The sequence below is a fragment of the Rhinolophus ferrumequinum genome, chromosome 8 (genome assembly GCF_004115265.2).
Source record: "Rhinolophus ferrumequinum isolate MPI-CBG mRhiFer1 chromosome 8, mRhiFer1_v1.p, whole genome shotgun sequence".
Classification (NCBI taxonomy): domain Eukaryota; kingdom Metazoa; phylum Chordata; class Mammalia; order Chiroptera; family Rhinolophidae; genus Rhinolophus; species Rhinolophus ferrumequinum.
Genome location: NC_046291.1, coordinates 69,717,865 through 69,741,402, shown reverse-complemented (window position 1 = coordinate 69,741,402; position 23,538 = coordinate 69,717,865). Strand labels below are relative to the sequence as shown.

At 41.3% G+C, this 23,538-nt stretch overlaps 1 protein-coding gene across 1 annotated transcript; it reads right to left on the bottom strand.

Moving 5' to 3' along the window:
• Positions 1-2,580: 2,580 nt before the first annotated feature.
• Positions 2,581-22,093, bottom strand: RND3 (Rho family GTPase 3). The gene is made up of 5 exons (XM_033112548.1): positions 21,684-22,093; positions 21,162-21,249; positions 9,612-9,721; positions 6,331-6,465; positions 2,581-4,649 (listed from the first exon to the last, which is right to left on the bottom strand). The coding sequence occupies exons 1-5, from the start codon at positions 21,831-21,833 to the stop codon at positions 4,398-4,400; spliced, it is 735 nt and encodes a 244-aa protein (XP_032968439.1). The 5' UTR covers positions 21,834-22,093; the 3' UTR covers positions 2,581-4,397.
• Between the last annotated feature and the right edge of the window lie 1,445 nt (positions 22,094-23,538).

Below are 23,538 nucleotides of genomic sequence, written 5' to 3'. Positions count from 1 at the left end.
CCACTGTCAGTACCTCAGTGTTCATGGAAGAGAGGCACTAATGGCTTCCCTTTAAAAGAAATAAAATCTGAAAAGAAAAAAAATCCCAAAGAGTGAATTGGGTTTACCAATCCTGCAGATTTTTGTTTAGGGTTCCTTAGAATTTGTTTCCTGTATTCCACAGGGAGGGGCAGAGACTAAGAGCTTCAGAATTCACTGTTAGTGAATACTTTCTAAAAGATCTTTTACACTCCCACTAAACATGTATTTTCAACATTAGATAAATAATGGGTTTTCTGTCTTCACCCAGTGCTATATAAATACCACTGTTTTTTGTAATCTCCTGGGAGTTAACTTCATTTTATAATTGAGTTTTACTTCATTTATTTCAAACTATATTCCACTTTCACTTTTCCAATACGTTCAACAATAGAGGATTTTACAGAGAGAAAGTACAAATCGACAGCTATTCCAGCAACATTTTATAATAAACAGAATGTGGAGCATTGATTCATGTCTGGATTATAAAGGAATATTTTCCCCTAATGAACTTGTAACCAGCAACAAAAATCTAAGATTATACAAATATACTGACTGGCCACTGCCATTCACACTGCTCTTCCACAATCACCATAAATGAACCATTAGGATGCACTTGAAAATTCCTCTTGCACCATTGTATCGTAGCATTCTAAATGTGCTGTAATGTGTGTGGTTGTTGCATTGGTGTACCTGACTACATATTGGAATGCTTACCACAAACCCCATTATCTGTGACTCAGTCCATGTCCATGGAGATCCCACCCCGGCATGGCACATTGTGGCATGTTTGTGACCATTTCTCTCTACGACATTATAAGCTCCCTGGGACAGAGATTGTGTTGTAGTCATGATTATGGGTCAAGCCTAGAAAAGCACCAGCACATAGTAGGCACTTAGAAATACGTAGTCAGTGGACGAATGACAAAACAAAAACTGGGAGATTTAGAACAGAATGCTCATGTCAAACTAATCCATCAAAAGAGGATGTGCAGTTTTAAGAGTTTCAGGAGCCTTATAAGATAAGATAATTTTTCTTTTTTTAACTCCTAATAAAAAGTAATTCCCAGGATTATTTCTAAATTTGCACGTCAGGCATATTCCCTATAAAACTAGAATCTTCAAAGCAACTATTCCTGGAAAAGATGAATGGAAGTGAGAGACACAAAGCCTCAGAGTTTGAAAATCACCTTTTGGTATTTAAAGAGGTATTAATCATGATCATTAATCAATAGAAAGGAATGTTCACAGAATGCTTAAGAATAAATGTTTGCTGAAGCAAAAAGTCAGAGGAGAAAAGGAAGGCATATGTGCCCAGAGCTGAAGGCAAATTTTTTCCTTTTGGTTTAACAAATTAAAGCTGCTGGAAAGGAACAATACACCAGAGGGAAACATTACTGTACAACCTATAAAATACTGCCAAGGTCAGCAGAACCTCAGCTGTTTTTTTTTTTTTCCCCCCTGTGCTAGTCATTGTTGAGAAACGAGTTTCTTGTAAGGCTGATTTAGATATTACGCTTGGAAGTTACTCAATGCCAAGGATTAGAAAAAGTACTTTTATTTCCTTTACTACTTGCTGACAAGAACGAGTTACAAATATTTTCGGTAATTCTGTGCTTTTAAAAATTTTATGAGGCTCTCTTATAATGTCAGAGCTCTAATTCACTCATGCTAGATCCTTGGGTTTTCCCTTTGGTTTTTGCTTCTGAGAATTATTTCCAAGCAAGTAACTATACTTCAACAATTTCTAAAGCCATTAAAAAAAAAAAAGCCACAGGACATAGTTTTTATATGAAGTGACTTAACTGTGTAGAAAGAATAGCTGAGTTTTAAAGGCTCTCTTTGAGTATCTTTGGACATGTATGTAAAATTTATGTGTGTGTAAGAGCTTTAGCTAAAGACAGAACCTACTGGTTTTATGGGGACCCAGGTCTCCCTTGGTCCTAAGCTACTTCATGTTTCCTTTCCATCTTTCAGATCACTGCAGGAGCCTATATCGTCTTGTCCTGTGTTACTGAGATGCTGCTACTATAGACAAGGCCATTTTGGTTTTGCCTATTTTCCCCCTTACTGTTGCCATAGTTGGGACCTGGGTCATCCATACAATTGACCTCTGTGAAAAAGAACATGCATTGCAAGGTGGATGGTTGGGTTAGAGACTGAGGCTTGGGGCCCCAAAGGGCAGGAAAGCAAACTAGCCTCACATCAGAATGAAACACATGACCTGAGACTGCATCATAATGTTTCACTGCTGAAGGTGTTCAAGGAATGTCCACATTTTCTATAAGTTCATTCCAGGAAGTGTCATGGCTCTTTTTATCTGCGTTCAAATCACTTAATCTAATTATGGCTCCATTTTCTTCCTGTGATTTGAAATCATCATGAATACCCTTTATGTATGCAGATTTATCTTTTCCCAAGAAACTACTACTACTGCCACGAATCAAAGAATTCCAAAGCCCACTAGGTCAGGAAATGTGAGGCCAGATTCTGTACTCATCTCTGTCAAAGAACAAAACTAAACAGCTATATCAGGAAGTAGATAACAGAAGGCAGATCACATTTAGATAAAGACATGGTTACTTTTTTATTTGAAGAAAAAAAAAAGTATGTTTTAATAAATACTGTGGAAACATTGACCAAACAAACATACAAATTGACTTCAACATTTTAAAAAATGCAACGAAAGATCTGCTTTATAACAGTTATAACTTATTTTCTTTTTACAATATTTAAATACAGAAAGCACTTGCCAGCTATTTTGTAATACTGCCCAAAGCATAATGCTGCATCAGTCAAAGCATATTATGTTGGTAAAACATCTGTATTTCGTGGGAAATGACTGGAATGGTATTTTCTTGCAGAGACAAAACAAAGTGCTTGTAAGACATAGAACTAAGTGTTGTAATTACCTTAATCTCCTCTCCTGCCACAATGTAATGGGAGCACAGCTTCAACACTTCAAAAATGAAGCTTTATCATTGGAAAGAAAGCTCGTTTTCAACAAGCGCCAACAATAAAACAGGTCAGATCTGGTTTCTTCTCGGAAAGAAGCTCTAAAAGGAACTGGTCAAAAAACACCTGTAAACTATTTTAAATGCTGATTATTTTATGCAACAACAGCAATCAAGTATTGAACATGGGCCTTGGCAGAATCTGGTTAAGTGAGGTTTAGCAATCACTCTCTAGAAATGGCTAGCATAGTGTCAGAACGAACATTACATAATTTTCCTCTAAGGATTCTCTAAAGCTTGGATAAGAGAGTCCTTCTCTTATCCTGTTCATTTTAAAGAAAGTGAAATAAACCAACAACAGATAAGATGCTGCCAACTTCGGAGTTTCATCCCCCAAATAACAGGCCTTTTGCTTTGTACTTAACTTAATTCCAGACAGCTTTACTCAAACTGTGCTTTCTGCTACTATTCCTTCATTCATTATCTCTTCAGGTGAAAATAGTACCTACACGTTTTTCCCCTTGGATCACTCTATGACATCAAACCAAGACACCTTTTATTTGACTTTGCATTTTCATCAACGATGGCAAAAAATAAAAAAAATTAAAAGAAAACAAATCACAACTTCTTTTCTAAACAGCGCACAAAAATATTACATTGAGCAATTTACCACTTTTTAATGACAATCACAATGATGAACAGAACCATCAGACTGAATAAAAATTGACACTTTTTTTCTATTTGATCTATTCAATCTTTGTGGTGCCCATCTGCATATCTTGCAAGACTGCAAAAGCCTTTCTTTAGAACCATCTCACTCAGCTATCTTCAGGAAGGCAAGATTTCAAAGCCTCACAAACTTTTCCTCTGGATATCCCATGGGTCCTGATACAATTTCCATTTTAATGATGAGCTAGAAGGAAATTAGATCACATCCTCTAGAAAACTAATCGCTAAGGTCACAGTGCCAGTTCCCCAATGAGGACGGTATATTAATATATACTTTTTGTAAAGGAGATTAAAACATTTAAAAATCAAATCAAAGTAGAGATTCATGATTAGATTACAACAAAGAAAATAACGCAAGCACCATTCAAAGCGGGATTTTCCTTCTTGGAAGTACTCGCATGCCTCCTCATCTACCTTTAGCCCATTTGAATCTCTCTTTTTTTGGCATATGTTTGAAGTCACACTTCAGAACTCTTCCATGTATTCACTTCTCACCATTTTTCTACATACCGAACCTAAGGACAGGATTCCAAAAAGATGAGCAACCTCTCAAATGCCTCCTAAGCCTCCAGAATATGTGACTTGGGCTGTGCACTTCATTCAGACTTCACCTTTTTGTTTGTTTTGCTGTTGGTGTTTTTTTGTGTTTTTTTTTTACACTAGATTTCCTTGTCCTCATTAAAGGTAACAGGAGATTCACATCACAGTACAACTCTTAGCTTTGTCCTTTCTTAAGTCCGTAGCAACTGCTGAGAGTTCTGGTCTGCTGGGCATGTGTGAAATCCGCTTTGTGGCCCTCTGTGACTTGTTCCGCTTAACGTTTTTATTTGTCTTGTTTACGCATGCCAAGGTGGCGACGTGAAAAATGTCTCTGACGCTATTTTCTGACTGTAATGCTGAACATTCAATATAGGTGGCTGCTCCTATCTGTTTGGCCATGTTTGCCCCCTGCGAAGTAAAAGAAGGGAGTGTAATCAGCAGTAAGTCTTTGGGGAAAGTTATAAAGTGCCTTCTAATACCACAAAATAATAATGCATCACAAAACGTTTCTAATAAGTTAACGGCATTTTCCAAGTGCTGCTGCAAAGAATACCAGTTTTTAAATTTGAACTGCCTGATTTATTATTTCATAAATATTTGCAATCAAGACCCAACCCTAAGATGCTCAATTATCATCACTCAGTAGATAACACTTGACATCCCCGGGGTGATAAAGGCTGATCTAGCATCATTGGGTCATCAATAAGTGAGGACCGCAATCATCAAACAGTGCGAGATGATTCACCTTCACTATCAACTGTAACCGAGAATGACTTAGACACCTACGTCTTCCAGGTCACAGTAAAGTACAGAATTACCCAGAGAATCTTACAATTGGAAAAAAGTCAGCTGAAGATCACGAATGTAAATGCTGCATTTTGCACATGATTCTGGCAGGTGTAATTCGGCCCCTAACTCCAGTACCTCATGGAACTTTTCTTGAGTGTATGTATACAGTAGCACTCAAGACTAGTCAACAGGCTACACAAAAAGCAAGGGAAAAGGATGGAATACAGAATCAATTTTGAAATGTATGCAATTAAACTTCCAAATTAAATTAAGGAAAGGAATAATACTGTTACGACATCAGTAACTTTAGTAAACACAAAATATGTGATTTCTAAATGTGGACCATAGAACTCAGTGTATATAAGAACATGGGCATCAAGACAGCTTATGAAATAATAACTTTTGTTAATTAGAAATGTAGGACAAAGAAGATTGTAGTATTTCAAATAATGAATACTAAAAAACATTCTAGCGCTTTCAACATGAACTCTTTATAGAATCTTGTTGTAGGTTTTAAAAGAATAAATTTCTGAAACCAATTCTTGTTCTTTCTAAATACTTTGGGGAAATGCCTGAAGAAATGATGATTCTGTAAAAGACAGTTTTATGGAGTGTTCTATTTAGTGGCAATGACTTTTTTGTTGTTGTTTTGTTTTAGTATTTTATTGTGCTTCCGAGTGTAAAGTAAAACGAACTCTCTCTTAAAGAGTATTACTGATTTTGACCACATTCTCTTTAATTCCAATGGGAGTTACAGAGATATACAAGGTAGCATATCATTCACTGTTTATATCCTCTACAATCAAGTACAATATGATTACTAAATCAGAGAGTGTTCATATTTTGTAAGATTTTTTCCAAACTTGTCCTATTTATGCATATACACATATGAATCCTTATACAGTAAAACCACTTTAAAAATACTGGAAAGCTTTTTGAGAGAGTCCAGCATCAAAGCATCACTATAATTTCAGCCAAAACTTTGCCCCAGACCACTCTGGTATTCACATTGCAATCTTGATACTAATCCAAGCTATGGACTTCCGTGAAGGAGCTTAGTTAGATGCTTGTTGTGAAGGCATAGGCCCCAAACCACGAGTTTTTATCGGTGTTTACAGAGGTCACAATCTGGACACATGATGCTCATTCTGCATCTTAGTAACGGGTCTTGGCACATGGAGTTGACCACTGGTTGAGCCTTCAGAAAAGTGGCTACTTTTTATTTGATTTACTACAGAATGATGTTCCATTTCCGTCACTCTTTTTAAAATCCACACTGGCATGCTGACAACATACGTACCTGGTCATAAGACACTGGTGTCTGTCTGTGATTTGACAGCTCTACTAATGTACTAACATCTGTCCGAAGATCAGATTTGCAGCCAACCATGAGCATTTTGGTGTTGGGACAAAACTCCTGGATTTCACCTTTCCACTATGGGGGAAAACAATGAAAAATTAACAAAGTTGCTGACATCCATATAATGGAAAACAATTCCTCCACTGGCAGATGTTGTAAATGGGACTCACACAAGACATTTAAAAGAAACTGTCACTTCAGATGAAGAAGCAAACTTGCAATTATCTTCTAAGTAGATATTAAGTTTTACTACTTTCTAAAGTGGGTCCATGAGGGAGTATATATATATATATATATACATATATATATATATATACACACACACACACACACACACACACATATTATTATGTATTCTCTCTTTCCACGACTAAGTATCTGTCCCTACTGCAAAAGACTCATTGGGTATTGTCAGAAATAGCTTCAATAATTTCTTAATTATCAGGGTATCTCTGAAAGATAAAAGTGCCTTAAGAATAATTATGTATTCCAACAAGTGAATATATCCTTAGATATTTTGAGCTGACACTTCCCAGCACAGAAGGCTGGGAGTAAGGCAGAGCCAACATAAGCACAGGTAGGTATGTCTTCACAGATCCCATAAAGAAAGGTGGAGCAGCTTCCATAGGAGATCTCTATTGAAACGTCAGGGACTAGAGGTAGAGTTAATAAATAACGTCCTATCTTAAAGGAGCTTCCATTCCAGTCACTGAATCAACAAAGACTACAACATTGCAAATTCTCATCTCTTGGGTTAGTAGGAAGGCATCATGAGTTACTTTTAAGTTACGTAAGTTGTTAAATATTTCAATTTAGTCCAATCTGGCTACTTGTTTTGTGATCTAACAAGGATTGTTAGAACCTCCAAAAATGTCTGGCAGGAATTCCAACTGTTCCCTCAAAGAGCAAACAGAGGACTTTTTGTGGTTTTACTTCCTCAAGCTTGAGATGACCATCAGGATGGGAGCTGGGAGTTCAGAGTGTTCACAGGAGAGCTCTGGCTGTCGAGGAGGAGGGATCAGAGGGGCCGAGACGAGGAATCCATGCCTGACTCTCCCTTCCCACATGTACAAATATGTATTAAGTGCTGTACTAAATACTATGGTGGTCACAAAACGATTAAGACATAACTGTGCCTTCCAGAAAGAATTCACCGAAGAGTGGGGATGATGATATTATGTATATATAATACTAGACAAGAGGGACATTTGCAGGAATAACTTTAAAAAAAAAACAACAACAAGAGGAGACATTTCCAGATCTAGATGTGTACTGTGGGCAATGAACTCCAGTCCGAAGTACACCAGAGGATTGAAGGGAGTGATATACTTTCCATAAGAGCCTAATTTATCCGCCAACTTCCTGCTTCCCTTGCCCCCCCCTTCCTTCCCTTCCTCCCACAATTATTTAGAAGCATCCACCATGTGCTAGAGGGCACTGGAGTAAGAACTGGAAGGTGAATTGAAAAAAAAAAATGATCTATGCCACTTTAAGCCACTCTAACCCCTTTGATATTCAAGGCTTAAAGGATTCAATTAATCAAGACAAACCATGGTAGGGGTTATCACACACCTTAAACTTCACATGAATGTAAAACACACTCATTATACCTTTAAGGCCAAAGTCACTATTCATTTTGGTCTTAGAAGACGGAAGCAAAATTTTAAAACAGGAGCAAGGCTTTTCATCATAAATTATGCATAAACTGATGCTACATCAAGTAAAAACTCCAGTAAATAAGCTAACTCTTTTATCTACAGACAAGCACTAGACATGTTATGTTGCTCTTCAGCTGTGTAATGACTCTGGCCTCCCTCTGCATGTCAGCAATTCTTTACAAGCAGGGAAGACAGAAAAGGTGTCTTCCCACCTGAATCTGACAAACAAGAGCATCACTTGCGTTAGATACACATTACTCAAAATTGAGTTAAAAAGCAAAAAAGAAAAGGAGCCTTTGATCTTGTAAGAAATTCCTATTTCATTGAACTGAGCGTGTCATGTTTAATAAAGAGATGGGTGACGATTCACCCTTCAAACCCTAATTTTATGACACAAAATACATGCAGTCAAACACGATAGGGAAACATAAACTAATAAAAACAAAATATAAAGAAACTGCCTTGCATTCCACTATATCCCCTGTCTAAGCCTTAGTGCACGAAGAGAGAGCGCTCTCCAGGAGGGTCTGATTCTGAAACCCCCCAGAGCACTCCAGACCAGGACTGAGAAAACAGCTAGTGGCTAATACATGCTGATCCATGGACAAGCATATGCCTTCTGTAACTAGTACCAGAGGTGGAGTCCTAGGCTGGTGGAAGCCAAGGAAAGCTCTTCCTTCCTTGAGGAAGCACTGGCCTCCTCATGACCCGGGACCCACCTGCAACAGGCTCCCTTCCTCTTGACCATCTCCCCTGGTTCCAGCCAGAGCTTCCGCACGTCCTTTCTCTACCCGCACAACCTCACTTGCCTTTGCCTCCAGAAACCAGGTAGTACGTATATCATCTAGAACACGATTACAACTATTGTTTTTATCAGTATCAGTATCTGACATCTACCTGATCACACAAATCTGAAACACACCCTTGTCTAATATCTGAAACATACCCCTCATCCCTCCACGTTAGTTCTATTTCGGTTTCTAACAAATAACATCACGACTGAAACACAGCTTCTTTATTAAAATAGATACTGTGTTTCCCCGAAAATAAGACCGGGTGTTAATTAATTTTTGCTCCAAAAGACACATTAGGGCTTATGTTCAGGGGATGTCATCCTGAAAAAATTATGCTAGGGTTATTTTCCGGTTCGGTCTTATTTTGGGGGAAACACGGTATTACTGCATTAATTTCACTATCTGAGTTGAGGTCAGATGTAAACCTGTAAACTAAGGCACAATTTATAGGGTAAATGAAGAAGAAAGAGAGACATGCTTGTCAGTAATCAGATATAATTATTTTTAGCTGCCCCATTTCCAGCCAAAGGATAAACACAGAGGCTTTTAATAGAGTATCTGTTTCTTAAAATGAAATAAAATTTCATCACCAAAACTGGTGGCACACATGTGTGGAAACCCCGTCACTGTGTGAATGCCCTTTGCAGTGTGCTAACAACAAAATACAAAGCAGCGCATTAACTCGAGTGATTGAGCTCCCCAGGGCAACCATGTTTCTGTTTCAGACACGAGCCAGTACTGAACTGTGTCATCATCCCCCAGCACTTGCCTTTTTTAGGACACTGTCCAGAGTCTCTGGCCTACTGATGTCAAAGCAGATCAGCACGGCATCTGAATCTGGGTAAGACAGGGGCCGGACGTTGTCATAATAAGGAGAACCTGAGAAGACACAAAGATATACAAGTTTTCAGATGAAAATCCCCTTTTGTCTGTCATCCATTAACTGCCCTTTTCAGGTAAATCCCTTGAATGTCACATGGCAGGCCCCACTCCCACCTCCTCTAATTCTTGGGGATGAATGCAAACAAACAAAAGCCCAGCGGTAGCACATTCATTTCTACTGGAAGAGGAAAGAAGCCTCCCTGGTGTCTGACAGGAATTCAAGGGGAGGAGCCAGACTCTTCAGCTGAAGTCTGCACAGTTCAATGAGTAAAGCCCAAGGCACCTGGGTGAAGTACAGAAGCTTCTGGAGCCAGATAGGCTGAAGGGCTAATCTACCTCCACCACTAAAGGAGGGGGCAGGGTAGCTTTAAGACTGCACTGATCCTTCATTCATAAATGAAGATGACAACATTATCTACTGGGATTAACAAACCCAGGCGGGGCCTGGCATTTGGTGAGGGATCAGTAAGTATGAACTATGGTTATGGTAGTGTTGCTGCTATTAAAAGCTGAGTGGTAATATGCACCATAAATGGCGCTACTTGTTTGGAAAGAGACCAAAACTTGGGATTGCTCTGCCAGTAGGATGGAGGTGAGTGGGGGAGGGAGGAAAAGGGTGGGGTCAGCTGTACAAAGAGAAACACCGTAAACACATCTGTGCCACTCTATCTCAAAGTTACAAGGTACAAAGTTACATTGACCTTTGAGCTTCCTTACTTAAACTCACCCCCCAAACTTTATATAGACTCTCTTCCTGCTACAACCAAAGCATGTAATAAATGCCATATTGGCTCATGTCACTTTTTTACACAGCTCCATTTCTGGGAGAGACACCAACAAGAGACATGATCCAGGGATGTCAGCCTGAGTTAAATCGAGGGCACCTTAAAGGTTCAAGTTACCGGTCAATTAATTGAACCACAGAATCCTCCCGTTTAGGAAAGTTCTTCCTTTCTCCTTTAGGAATCCCAAAGGATGAGCAATTACATGAGGCCAATTATAAAATGATGTGACTATAAAATTAAATACAGCTTGCCAATGCTATTTATTTTTTAAATCGTTTTCAGTATACTGACATTTCAGGGGCATAATATGAAAATAATGTTACTAGGGGAAAGATATATATATACATATATATATATATGTATTTGACTCCAGACTAGAGAAAGAAAACCTAAGCCATAGAAATCTTTTCGAAACCCAATTTCATTTTGACATCACCTTCCATTTCTAGCAGAAAAACATGACATGTTGTCTCTTGATAAATCAACACCTCAATAGTAAAAGTCAGGAGGAGAGAAAGACTAAAGAAGCTTTTAAAATAATCTTTTACATTTCTATCAAAACAACACTTTCCTTTAGATCTAGAAGTTACTGTAGTTAGGGGACATCATCTTCTATTCCCGGTATGTTCTGGGTCCCTAACATTCACCAGGGACCAGGATCACTGTGCATTTTCACTAACTGCTTTAGAGATAGAGAGTGACAACTTCATACCAGGTGTGTCTACCAAGCAAGGAAGAAGGGAATATTCTAGGAATCAGAAAGGAAAACAGTGTGACCAGGTACAAACAATCTAAGCCAGAATTTTTCATGAGGTGCAGTAGCTCCCTACCCACATCTGGAATCAGGACCCTGATGAAGCCAGACTGACAACTGAAAGACATTTTCCAAAAGCTTAAAGGTTTACAGTTTTGTATGTTGTTTTTTAATGTCATTTTTAAACATTAAGGCATATCAGAATGAGGATATCTCTGAAAATGACAAGCTGCGGCTCTCCCGTTTCAGTCATTTAAAGAAATCTCAGGTTAAGAGAATAATTCACAAATAATTCACAAATTTAAACATTATTGAGAGGCATCAGAAATGACACGTCTTATCACTATTTATGGTGGATGTGTACCAGTATTTCTGTATTTGTTCTGTGAAGTTCTTTCTCAATTGCAACCTCTCCTGTTTCAGTGTCCAAAGTCTAACTATGACACACATCCTGCTGTAAACATTAGGGAATCTCTTTCCAAACACAAAGTCAGAACATTCCAGATCAGAGTAGAAATCCACGTACATGGGAATTTCCTCTGCTCTTCAAAGTTAGCAGGACATGAGCTGACCCCAAATCCATAAAATCAGAGCTTTCCAACAATGAGGACTGTCAGAAACCTACCCAGTCTTCAGAGACCCCCTTTCTTGGAAATCGTTCACATGAGAAAGACTACCTTGCTGTGGATCCTTTTCAGTCTCAATCAGACCTGAACTTGGGAGGACAAGCATCTCCAGGTGCCTTATTGCTTCAGGACACAAGGACTTGTGACTTGTGCCCAATGACTAATCTCAGATCTATGACTACTCTGCCTAACAATGGAAACCATCTTTTCCAATATAAAAATTCAGGAAAGACAGCTGGCCAATGATAAAGGTGTTAAAATACAGTCATTAAAATTAAGACTACCAAGAAAATGGTTCCCACATTTAAGTCACCACGTGGCTGCAGAGAATACCCCTCCCTCCCTTTGTGTGCTGGGTTTCCCTCCCTCCCGCACTTTTATGGCCACAAAGGGGATCTGGCTTTGTGTTCCTTGCTTACTAGAATCAAGCAATCTGCCTCAGTGCTTAGTGAGTACACCCAAATAGCTGCAAAATTTCGACACTGGCCAGACTTAAAATGAAAACTATTTGCAACTTACACCCACATTCTTATGGAGGTTGGTTTTCTGCTTGTGTTTTTATTTGGTTTTAATTACATTTTGAACCAAAATACACAGGTATGCAAAGGTCATGAAAAATAAACCACCTTGTTTGTGTGGGTAAAAAGGTACATTTTTTAGGAGCTTTAACAAGATCTCATTAGGAATGATCCTGCTCTACTACTTTGTTAATGAACAGCCACTTTTAGATCAACAGGAGTAGCAAAAAGGTAGTAATAAAACCGGGCCCACATTTATTAGTTATAAGCCTAATCTGTCTAACCACTAACTACAAGAGTGATTTGTCATTAAAAATAACAAGACTGCTTATTCATTACATTTTGATGGGTAAGGTTAAAACTCTTTTTGGATTAAAAAATCTATTGTCTCTATTTTTGTCATAGTAAACACACACACACACACACACACACACACACACACACCCCTAATGTAGAATTATAAAAGAACTGTCCTACCAGAAAAAATCTAACAATTCATCAGCTAAGCAGAACCTTCAGGAAAAAACAAATCCTGTGTAATTTAACAGTGTTGACTGTGGTTTAAGCACTTTGCATTCTCCTCTCTTCTCTTCTCCAAAGCCCAAGCTACTGCACAAAGGAAAGCGACGCCGAAGAGGGCACAGTGTAATCACAGGCATGTGAGGGATAACTCACCAGCCAGGAAAAAATGAAGAGAAATTCCAGGAATGCCCGTTAAGTGAGAAGCAATGTGGGGGAGGCAGGAGTGACACCAAACTGAGGAAAAATACCTGCCTTAACTCCTATATCCCTCCACACCTCCAGAAAAAGCCTTAAAACATTCTGTTAAGCCAAACAGCAAAACATTAACTATCTCTCTCTCTCTCTCTCTCTCTCTCTCTCTCTGTACATGTATTTTCAAAGATGCACGTGAAAAGCTTGCAGGGTAACTGTAAAACTAAACACAAGAAAGAGCACTGAACTTTTCTTATGTAGGAAAGTACTAAACCTGAACTGCTGTAGACACTGATGTGTATACCCTAGTCCCCAAGAATGTCCTACAGCCAAATTCAGTAGTAAGTCTAGGTACTGAGCTTTTGCAAGTAAAATGCTATCTCCGCATATGGAATAGACTTCACACATATGGAAATCTCAAATGAAGCATTTCTTCTCATTGTGCTGAATAAAACTTGAAGCAAACAGCACTATTCCAAAGTCCTTTCTAATTAACCAGTCAGACCGTCAAGGGAAAACTTCAGGAAAACTCCATATTGGAAAGAAAACCACGTTTGTATACCACGTTTGTAAAACACCCCACCATTCAAGGGCTTTGCTCTTTGCTCCAGAGTAGGTTAGAATAAGTGCACATTTGTGGTTCTCTGAGTTCCTCAAGTTTGGCACACATCAGCAAAGTTCTCAAAGTGTTTGAAACTTCAGGTTTACCCATCTTTGTCTTCAAGGTTATTAATTCTGAGTGAGAGCAGTAATTCCAGCGCAAGAACAGTCACAAAGTGCCTCACCCAGAAACTAATTCTGCAGACACATACCTGCCTGCTTCCGTCATCCTTTCACAAAGATAGAACATACCATATATGTACATTATGAAATGTATATACATGTAAAAAGATTCATGTCCAAAAGGGAAGCTTTATAGAACCTTTTACAAACCTGTTCAAATCCTGTAAGGCTCTATAGGAGTTGGAGAACTAAAATCTCTTCTCGTTGATTACATAAATAGAACTTCTTTTACTCGAATCTTAAATTGGAAAACGTCCCTTTCCCCCCTAAGAAATTCCTAACAAGAACAATAAAATTAGGAATATTACATATTTTTTGGCAGAGAAAATGGATTACCTTTTGGTATTTTGAGGGACCACCACGAGAACATCGGTACCTAACAGTGTGATCTGCAGTTAGGACAGGACTGCATTTCCACCTGTCACCTCTATTCAGAGTGAAAGCTTCCAATTAGCAACAATCTCAACAATGTAAATCAAGTCCGGGCAGAACTTGTGTGTCTGGCTCAGAACGAGACTCTGCTGAACTCTTTTTCAAACAGTCTGTCCTACAAATGCCATGCCGGCAAATATGCACCAAACATTCCCAGGAAGGATATTTTGTTTGTTGCTTCCGTAAGTTCAGATGACGGGGAATTATGAACAGATTTCAGGAAAACTTGAGGGGGGAGCATTTCTGTGTTGCTATAAAAATAGAATCACTATTTCCAATTTTGGGGAGGCAGTGCAGGTATGCATAGTTGGAAAGTCAAAGAGGCAGACGTAAGATTGCTATTTTGGGCTGTAAATAAAGCTTTGAGTCATACTTAATAAACTCCTAGTCCATTTATTGAGATATTTATCCAAATATCCCACTTAAAGTGGAACCATGATCAAACATAGGACTTTAGGAATAAGAGTAGATGTGCATAACTTTTCTTTTAAATTACATCATGGAGTAACAGATGAAAGATTTTGTGTTCGCATAACACTTCATTCCTTGGAGAAGAGTCGCACGAGTCAATGTGCCTTGCCACGTACCACGCCATCAGGCTCATTTTTCAAAACCAATGTGCACAACACCTGGCCAAACTTCGGAGGCAGCTTACATTCCATGATAATGGAATTTGTTTTGTGGGGGAGGGGGTTGTCTCTGAGTGAAGTTGCCAATAATGGCGACTGAGAAGACATTAAAAGGGTATCAGAAAATGGCTGAGGCACAACTAATTCATTTGACACAGTTCACCATGTACCATGATCTAATTGGAGAACCTATGGGTCCTCAGAGTCCTCTCTACATGCAAAAGAGGTGGATTAATGAGAAAACATCTGGTTATTTCAGGTGGCATCAGAATGACCAATCTGGATGCCTCACTGAAATGTGCAACTGAGTAAGAAACTAGATTGGAGAAAACCCAGCAACAAATGGGGTTTAAATTTTTTTTAAAAAATCTAGACAGGTGTAGACTTAGAAATTTGATCCCTAGTTTAAATCGAAATTGTTGCATGGCGGACACATCTCCAAAAATAGTAGCTTAATGTATTGCTTATTGGAAATTTCCATCCAAATATCAGAGCTATCTGTTTTGCCTTAATCCATACCTCTTAAAGAGTTTCAGGGTGAAAACTCAGAGAGTTGAACCTGGTTTTGAAACTCTAAGCTCTTAGGGATCATTACAACCTTATTATCTATCTGGTTTTCTGCAATTTTGCCCTTGATAGTCACATCACAAGCACCCATGTGTCTTTTTGGTTTCTTTGTAAATTCTTGCCCTGGTTCTCTCTCTACCAAGGGTTAAGTTAATATTCTTCAACTTTAAAAATCTCATTTCCCTGTTAGCCATGACAAGGAAGCCTATTTGCAAGTGGGAGGGATGTTAAAGACTTAAGAACTGAGTCAACTTCTAGACATAGGGAAGGAAGTGTGGTGGGCTTCAATAAGCAGTGAGTCAGTCAGGGGCTTGGGCTGGCCCTGTGGCCTTCCAGGATTCTTTGCATCTTCTAGTTGCTAGGTGAAACCAGCTTTAGAACCTGGGGAATCACCCTCCGATAAACAAGTGCTATAGCACCACAAAGAAGGCTATTAGGACCTTATCCAGGGCAGAAGCTGGTCTTGCTCAGCTTTGCACTGTCCCCTCCCTGTTCCCACAGCATCTAGGAGAGTCCATGCACAGAGAGAAGGCCCTAAACAATGTTTACGGGTTTTGTAATCATTTCTGTATGTCTTGTCTTGAGGCGTTAATTCACATGTTAAATCACCATGAGGCATCTGTGATGGCTTTTGAAGCTCCTTTTCTGAATTACTTATATATTAATCTGCAACACAGCTGAAACATTACCATCCCTGTTAAGAAATGTGTCTATAGACTGTTTGTCACCAAGGCCATTCTTAAAACTTAATGTATAAGCTACAAATACAACACGACAGTTAGACTTATGTTTGTAAAGGAGTTGGTCCTTAAAGTCAGGCCATGAGTAATTAATGTGTTCTCTTCCCTCCCTTTTCCTTTAAGTATAAAACTTAAAGAATACAACATTCTCTGTTAACAGTGCTAAAAATTAATACAGGAAGTGCTAACTTTAGCACTTAGGGCCTAAAAGAAGCTTGTATCACGACAAGATTCAAAAGAGTGTTCATGAGGCAATAGCACAGTTATTGTGGCAGAATTTTAGCAGCTGAATTGAGTATTTTAAAACTAATAATATGCCTTAAATAAAATTCGCATTAACTTGCCTTGGTTAAAAAGCTGGCATGAACGATTAGTGCTGCCTACATCACACGTGGTGGAATTACACTGCAATCAAATCACTTAGGAAAAGATGTGGTGATCCTCAGATGACAGTTTCTATTATTAGTAGGCTTTTGGCTCCATGCTACAAATTGCCGCCACACTTGGCAAATGTGGCAAATTCTGAGGCACGTGGTATTAGAACTATTTTGGTCTCATTTGTCACCCACGGCTTTGCAGAAACTCATTGAATTTGAAAATCATTCAGAGCGTTTTTGCAGCTATTAATAAAAATGTTCACCTTACCATTAAAAAGGAATATTTCTCATTAAAATCATGAAATTATGGATCTGTGTCCAAAAACTATCTTTAACCACCTCCCCCCCACACACATAGGTAAAAGGTTTTGTTTACTTAAGTCACTGGTATGACTTTAAGCTGCCATCAGAAGTCAATTGGCCAAGTGGCACTGTGGTTGCTTTAACCGGTGTGTGCACTGGGAAGGGGAGGGGTGAGCTGTCTCCTGTCTGAGGAGGGTCTATCAGCACTAGGGATATCCGACAATGGAAATACACTACAACCAGGTGGAACAGGGCACTCGGGTTCAAGAACTTGACAAAATTGGCTCAGCCTAGGTTGAATGTGAGCTACACTAAATGGGGAGAGCTTCCTTCTCCCCACTCCCTGCCCCACCTGGACTGTAAGACTCCTAGGGGGCAGGACCTATTTTAGTTAACACTGCATCTCTAAGGCCTGACACAGGGCCTGCACATAGCAGGTGCAGGAAAAAAAAAGAAGGGAGGAGGGAAGGGAAGAAGAAGGAGGAGGAGGAGGAGGCGGAGGAGGAGGAGGAGGAGGAAGAAGAGAAGGAAGAGAAGGAAGAGGAGAAGGAGGAGAAAGAAAAGAGAAGAAGGGTGGCACTGTTAAGTTTTGGGCCTCAAAAAGTGGGGAATGAATTATCTTTTCTCTTGGTGCAAAAAGGGCCCCACAAATCCTGCTTGTACTTGTTCTTTCCTTTACACGAACTGGCAGTTTTATCTGTGCATATCCTATGACTACTGGAGGGAAAAGGAGACCCCTTATGAGAAGCCTTCCAAGTACAGCTGCCAGATAAGAAACCACTTCTGTCTCCTAAATGTTAGCCGCTCTGCTAGGAGGCTAAATGAGCATGAATGCCATTCAAAGGACAAAGATTATGTTATCTCTCGCCTCTATGTAAGAGAAGTTAGGCACACCTAATTTTTCCCATAGTGATCTCTAACTTTACGAAGTTCTAGAAAGAAAAAACAAATTGACATTTAGGACTTTAGAGACTTGGCTTAGATCTTATCTCGAGTTAAACTGCTAGCAGTTGGGAAAAAAAAAGTGCATCAAGAGGCATCAGGTATATGCTGTTTTCATAACCTGAAACTAAACAAATGTCTCAGTGGGTAAAGAAAATGTCACACATTTATCAAAAAATAATCCTGTTCAGAAATTTTCCATTGAGATGCAATGAAAAAATGTTAAAAACACTTGAAATGATTAGCTGTTGATGCAATGGTTCTTGCTACATGTATTTTGCTTATGAATGACAAACCGTTTTTTGGTGACAAAATCTATTCTTAGAATTTAAGCAATGCTTGGTGACTGTGTTTAATTAACTAACATTTCGCCTCACAATCATAGTGGGATTCTAATTCCCTATTGACTTTTTTCCATTTGTATAAACCTAATTTCAAACTAAGATTTCATTATTGAATAATTTTGCAGTGATATTTTCTTAATCACAGTTTTTCCAAACCTTTATATTTTAGTTAAACATGCATAGGTTGTGTTTCATTAAATAAAAATGCAAGTGATTATCTTACTACAGACTTCATTTCAGGTGATTATCTTTAATTTGATGAAAGGCAATGTTTATAAAGTTGCCATTCTTTGTGCACAGGTAATTCAGTGATAATAAATATCAGGGAATCTCATCTCCTTGGAAACTGGATGTGATTAGTCATTTGTTTATGTGACAGATTTTATTGTGTGATTACTGTGTGCATGCATGCTGCTATGTATGCAGAGACTACAAACCGTAGAGTCTGAATGAAATACTTGAAAATATCTGAAGTGATATTCATCTGCACATATGAAGCATAGCCTACAACTATAAACTGCCCACATTTTTGTTTTCTAGCCTCTGAAAAAACAATGTGCCCTTTTCTCTCTCTAAAAAAAAGTCAATTTAGCCCTTTGGGCACCTAATCTAAAATCTCTGTTGGTGGTCCTGTGACTCTGGAGATGGTATGTGTATAACCCAGCATTCCTATAAGCCCACCCAGTCCCCCCGCCCCCCAACCAAATGAGTCTCCTTCCTAAATCCACCAGGAAGCAGTGGCTCTGTTCAGAACCTGGCTTGCTTGTGGGTGGTGAAAACCCCAGCATGGGATGCCAGAGCCACTGGGACTAACAGCTGAAGCCAACCAGCATCCTGGGAAACAAAAAGACTGGCTTGTCCAGGCCGTTAAAGCCAAGAATTGTACAGCTGGAGAGATCCTGCACATTATCTGGCTCGCTCGCCTCTTTTTTTTTTTTTTTTTCTTCAGATAATGAAATGAGACTCAGGGAGGTAGGGGATTTGCACACAGAAATCCGTGGTAACCAGTAGCTAAGATCTAAACAGCTTTGTATCAATGACTGGATCAGACGCACAGACCCCACACCTAAATACTTATCATGCACTGGGTCCAAGCAGGGCTTGGGAGGCGGAGTACTGGTGTTAATTATTGGTACCAAACAGCTGTCCTGCCACCAGGTTGAACAAACACCAGGATATGTCAGGAAATTAGAACCCATTAAGTACGAGGCTCTGTAAGAATTCTGATAGGAAATACTTAAGAAACAATAGAATATTATCAACACCTTCCCTATAATTGTGAGACTGCAATCCCCAATACAAAACACGGTGAGGTTCTGGTTCTGCTGCCCTTGGCGAGGCTCCAGGAAGAGCCCGACTCTCCAGGGAGAAACATAATCGGTGTTTCTTACTGCAGAACTCACAGCATCTGGCACCGACCAAGAGAGGCGCTCGTGGGAGATTTCGCGCTTGTCTTTGTGCAAGGACTGCCTCTGGCGACCCTGTCAGCCCGGCCCCTTCCTTGTGCTCTCAAACCTGTGTCCCTCCTGGGCTCCAGAAGGTAAAGACCAGGGTTGTGGGGAACTCGTATTGCCCAGAAATAAGCACCTCAATGAAGCCACTCCCAGCCGAGCGCAGCTCCATATCGGGGCCTCCCCGCCTACCAGCAAAAACCTGCGTGTTGGCACTCGGGCTAGTTTCACCCGGGATTTGGCTCGGTTCACCCGCGGCAGCCCAGCTCCCTGCTAAAACTCCCAGACATACACGCAGGGGTCTTCACCCGGCTTTCCCAGTGGCTCCACCTCCTCCAGTGGCAACATCCTTCTTGAAAGGGGGCACTCTTTCGCTCCCCGGTGCCGCAGACAGGAGCGGCGGGTGCCTGGATCCCAGACTGAGATTCCAGGTAGTGCCCTCCGCGCTCACCGCCTTAGACTCAGGCCAAATCCCTAGACCCCTAATAGCCGCGCGCTGTTAAGTCTTCTCTCCCTGCGGGGGGGGGGGGGGGGTACCGGCCCTCCCTCCCTACCATTGCACGCCAGGGTGGATGGGTGGGCGCGTGGGAAGGCGATAATCCGGCCTTGAACCCCAGACCCTAGAAAATAATTCATCACGACGCCAATAATTCAACTGGACAGGAAGGTCAAAGGCAAATAGTGCGGCCTGCGGACTCGTAGGCTGGAGGAGGGTGATTGCAATAGGGGTCAAGGGGGAATGGCATGGGCGGGGGGAAACGGCAGATCACTGAGGGTGGGGGCGAGGGGCGGGTAGAAAGAAGGCAGCTCGGATCTGCAGGTCTGCATTGGGGCGGCGCTGGCGACCAGCGGGCCGCGTGCTGCCCAGCCGCCAGAGCATTCTTGGCTGTAAGCGTCACCAGCACAGAGGCAGCCTGCGCTCACTTTACTCCCCCATCCCCAAGGGCGGGATACACACGTAACTGCGTCGCTTCGGGGATTTTCTCCCACCCTCCCACTTCCCACCACCCCCGCCGCCCAGAAAAGCAGCAGGTTAGATCCTGGAGGGGTGCCCGCCCGGAGCCAAGAGGTCTAAGGCGGCGAGGGCATGACCCCAACATAGGGCACCATTGGCAGCTTCGCGGAGACTTCGGCGCAGCCCTGCCAGCCAACCGCTCCGTGGCCACCCGGCTACAAGCGGTTCCCACCGCGGGGTCACCCTGCGGGCACACAGCGCCCTTGACTCCCCACTGCCACCCTCACCCCGTTCCCACTGTCGCACCCCGCCCCCACCCAGAAGGGACAGATTATCACTAAGCAGGGACCTCGGGAATCCCTAGGAAAAGGCAATGTTAACGCAGGGACGCTGAAACGCTGGAGGCGCGCGGGCCGGTGCTGAGAGCGTGCCAGGCATGAGATCCAGAGCCCCGCCGAGCAACGCGGAGCGGCTGGAAATCAGCCCCAAGCACCACGCGGTCCGCCGACTCTCTTACCTGAAGTGTCCCACAGGCTCAACTCTATTCTTTGTGTGTCGATTTCAAAACTGGCCGTGTAATTCTCAAACACTGTAGGGACGTAATTCTGGACAAAATGGACAGAAGGACAGAGGGCAAAGACGTTATCTTAAAATGCACGACCCAGGCAGAACACCCTCTGAAAAACTGCTTCCAACTCAATTAAAAAATAAAACCCTGCACATACTAGGTCAGACGCTAAATACGGGGACCTTTACCTAAACTCCTCTCTGACTCCCCATTCTTCCCACCCGGCTCTCCAAGACAGGAGGGTTCAAATCGCCCAACCTCAGGTTTTGCACACACGATCCGACAAGTTTCAGAAGCTAACATCCCAATCCTAAACGCTTCCAGCCCATTTTCCCTCTCCCGGCAGTATAACTAGGGACAAAGTAGTAAGGGGTGAGAAAGACAGCTTTAAAAAAGAAAAAAAAGGAGGAAAGCAAAAGGGAAACCCACCTGGAGACGGGGGATCCCGCGTCTCCTGCCCGCCACACTCACCTCTGGGAAGCAGTCTTTGGCGAAGACGTGCAGCAGCGCGGTTTTCCCACACTGACTGTCTCCCACCACTACTATCTTGCATTTCACGTTCTGATTAGGATCCATGATAGATTTACTGGATAATTTCTGGCTAGCTCTTCTCTCCTTCATTGATCTTGCCTTATTTTCTCTTGGAACAGGAATTTTCTCTTTAGAGGAAAAAAATATATATATATATTTCTCTATATATAAAAAAGCAGATACAAAAATAAATTGCAAGGCTGGTGGGAACCCCTGAAGCGCGGCACAGACGAGGAGAGCTGGAGGAGTAGGCTCGTTACTCTCCTCCACCAAGTTTTATGCCTGACTCCACACCGCGCTTCCCAAGTCCAATTCCGATCCGACTGCTTTGTTTCACGCTCTCTGCGCGGCTTTATACGCTCGGCCTTCCAATCCTCTTCTTTCTCAATGAGAGAAGGAAACTGATCCGCCTCCTCCCCTTTTATGGAGCCTGGGAGCGAGCGCTATCTCGTTACTTGCGGAAAATGTAAACAGTGCGCCCTCTAGGGTGATGGTGCGGGATCTATTTCCAGACCAAGGTTCTGGGACAACTTCAAGACTTCAAGGACGCTTTACTGATGGATGGGACTCTTTAAGCCAAGCAGAAGATGGGAAACTGAATCTGTGTGCATATTGATTTTAACTATTTAGAATTCCGTTAAAATCGTTTTAATAAGGGCTGGTCTAAGGAACCTCATGAACATTTATGAAAGCAAAAAATTTGTTATCCAAGTTAAGACATAGTTATAAAACATAGGAAGCAAATCTTGGGCGGGGAAGGGTTAAGTGGTTGTATTTTATTGAAAAATCATTTGTCTCAGGTATATAGGCCATGGAACGTAGCCAAGCCAGGTTATTTCAGATGTGGCAACTGGCTTGCCTGGGTCACAGTAATAGGCTGGCTTCTGAAACCTGTCAGTTTCAGTCACTCAGGAGGAGGCAGAAAGGTTTGGAGAATGGGTAGGGAAGGTGGGAGCAGAGAAGAAAGAAAAGTGGAGGCTGCTCATAACTGAATGGAAAAAGTCATTGAAGCTCAACTCTACTGCACTGGGAACGGGAACACACAAGATTAGCCACAGCCCATGCTGCAGTGAGGACACTATGTAGGAGGAATTCTCATCCTGCCCTTTAATTCCTTTATTTGCAGCTTCCCCTTCCCTGGGAATGAAGCACCCTAGGCTGGACCCAGAAAACACAATTATGCTTAGCTGAAAAATGTAGGTGCAATCCTCCATCTCTCGCTAGTCTTCCTCCACATCCATCCCCCTACCCACCTACCTCAAAAGTCTCAGAGAGGACCTAAACGGGCCCATGCATTTGTTCTCTTTTTCTTATGAAAAGTTTTTCTTTTGTCATCTTTGTCTTCTGTGCTCCAAATGGTCAGGAGCTTTCAGCTATCAAGTTGTAGTAAGGACATTGGCTAAAACAAACTTAAAGTTTCCGCTATGGGGAGACTTCTAGGCTTGTCAATGGAAAGAAGATGAGGTGAAAAATCAGAAAGTTCAGTATGGGGAGTGAAAAGTCACAATGAAAGGTTAAAAGCACCGAGGTAAGTATTGGACGCTATGACCATGAAGCCTCAGGGGTCCAAGGATGGTCTCTTCCTTTCAGAGCTAAGAAAAATGGAGTACCCCAAAGGAAGACCCTGACGAGGACTCAGTGTGTAGATCTCTGTTTACACATGGAGGGCTGATCCCCAGAGAAGGGGATAGCTAGCCCTGCTCGGGTTCTTGAAGTAGCATTAACCGAAGTTTGCTCTGCAGAACTTTAGTCCTCCTCACAAAAAAGGGTGCCATGGCCCAATTAGTGATGCAGA

What these genes read in the sequence shown, in the direction of transcription:
- RND3 (XM_033112548.1), bottom strand. Translation starts at nt 21,833, where the DNA reads ATGAAGGAGAGAAGAGCTAGCCAGAAATTATCCAGTAAATCTATCATG. An exon ending in GAGCCTGTGGGACACTTCAG is followed by an intron (nt 9,722 to 21,161) that starts GTAAGAGAGTCG and finishes GTGTCTTCTCAG; the next exon opens with GTTCTCCTTATTATGACAAC. An exon ending in CACCAGTGTCTTATGACCAG is followed by an intron (nt 4,650 to 6,330) that starts GTACGTATGTTG and finishes TTTACTTCGCAG; the next exon opens with GGGGCAAACATGGCCAAACA.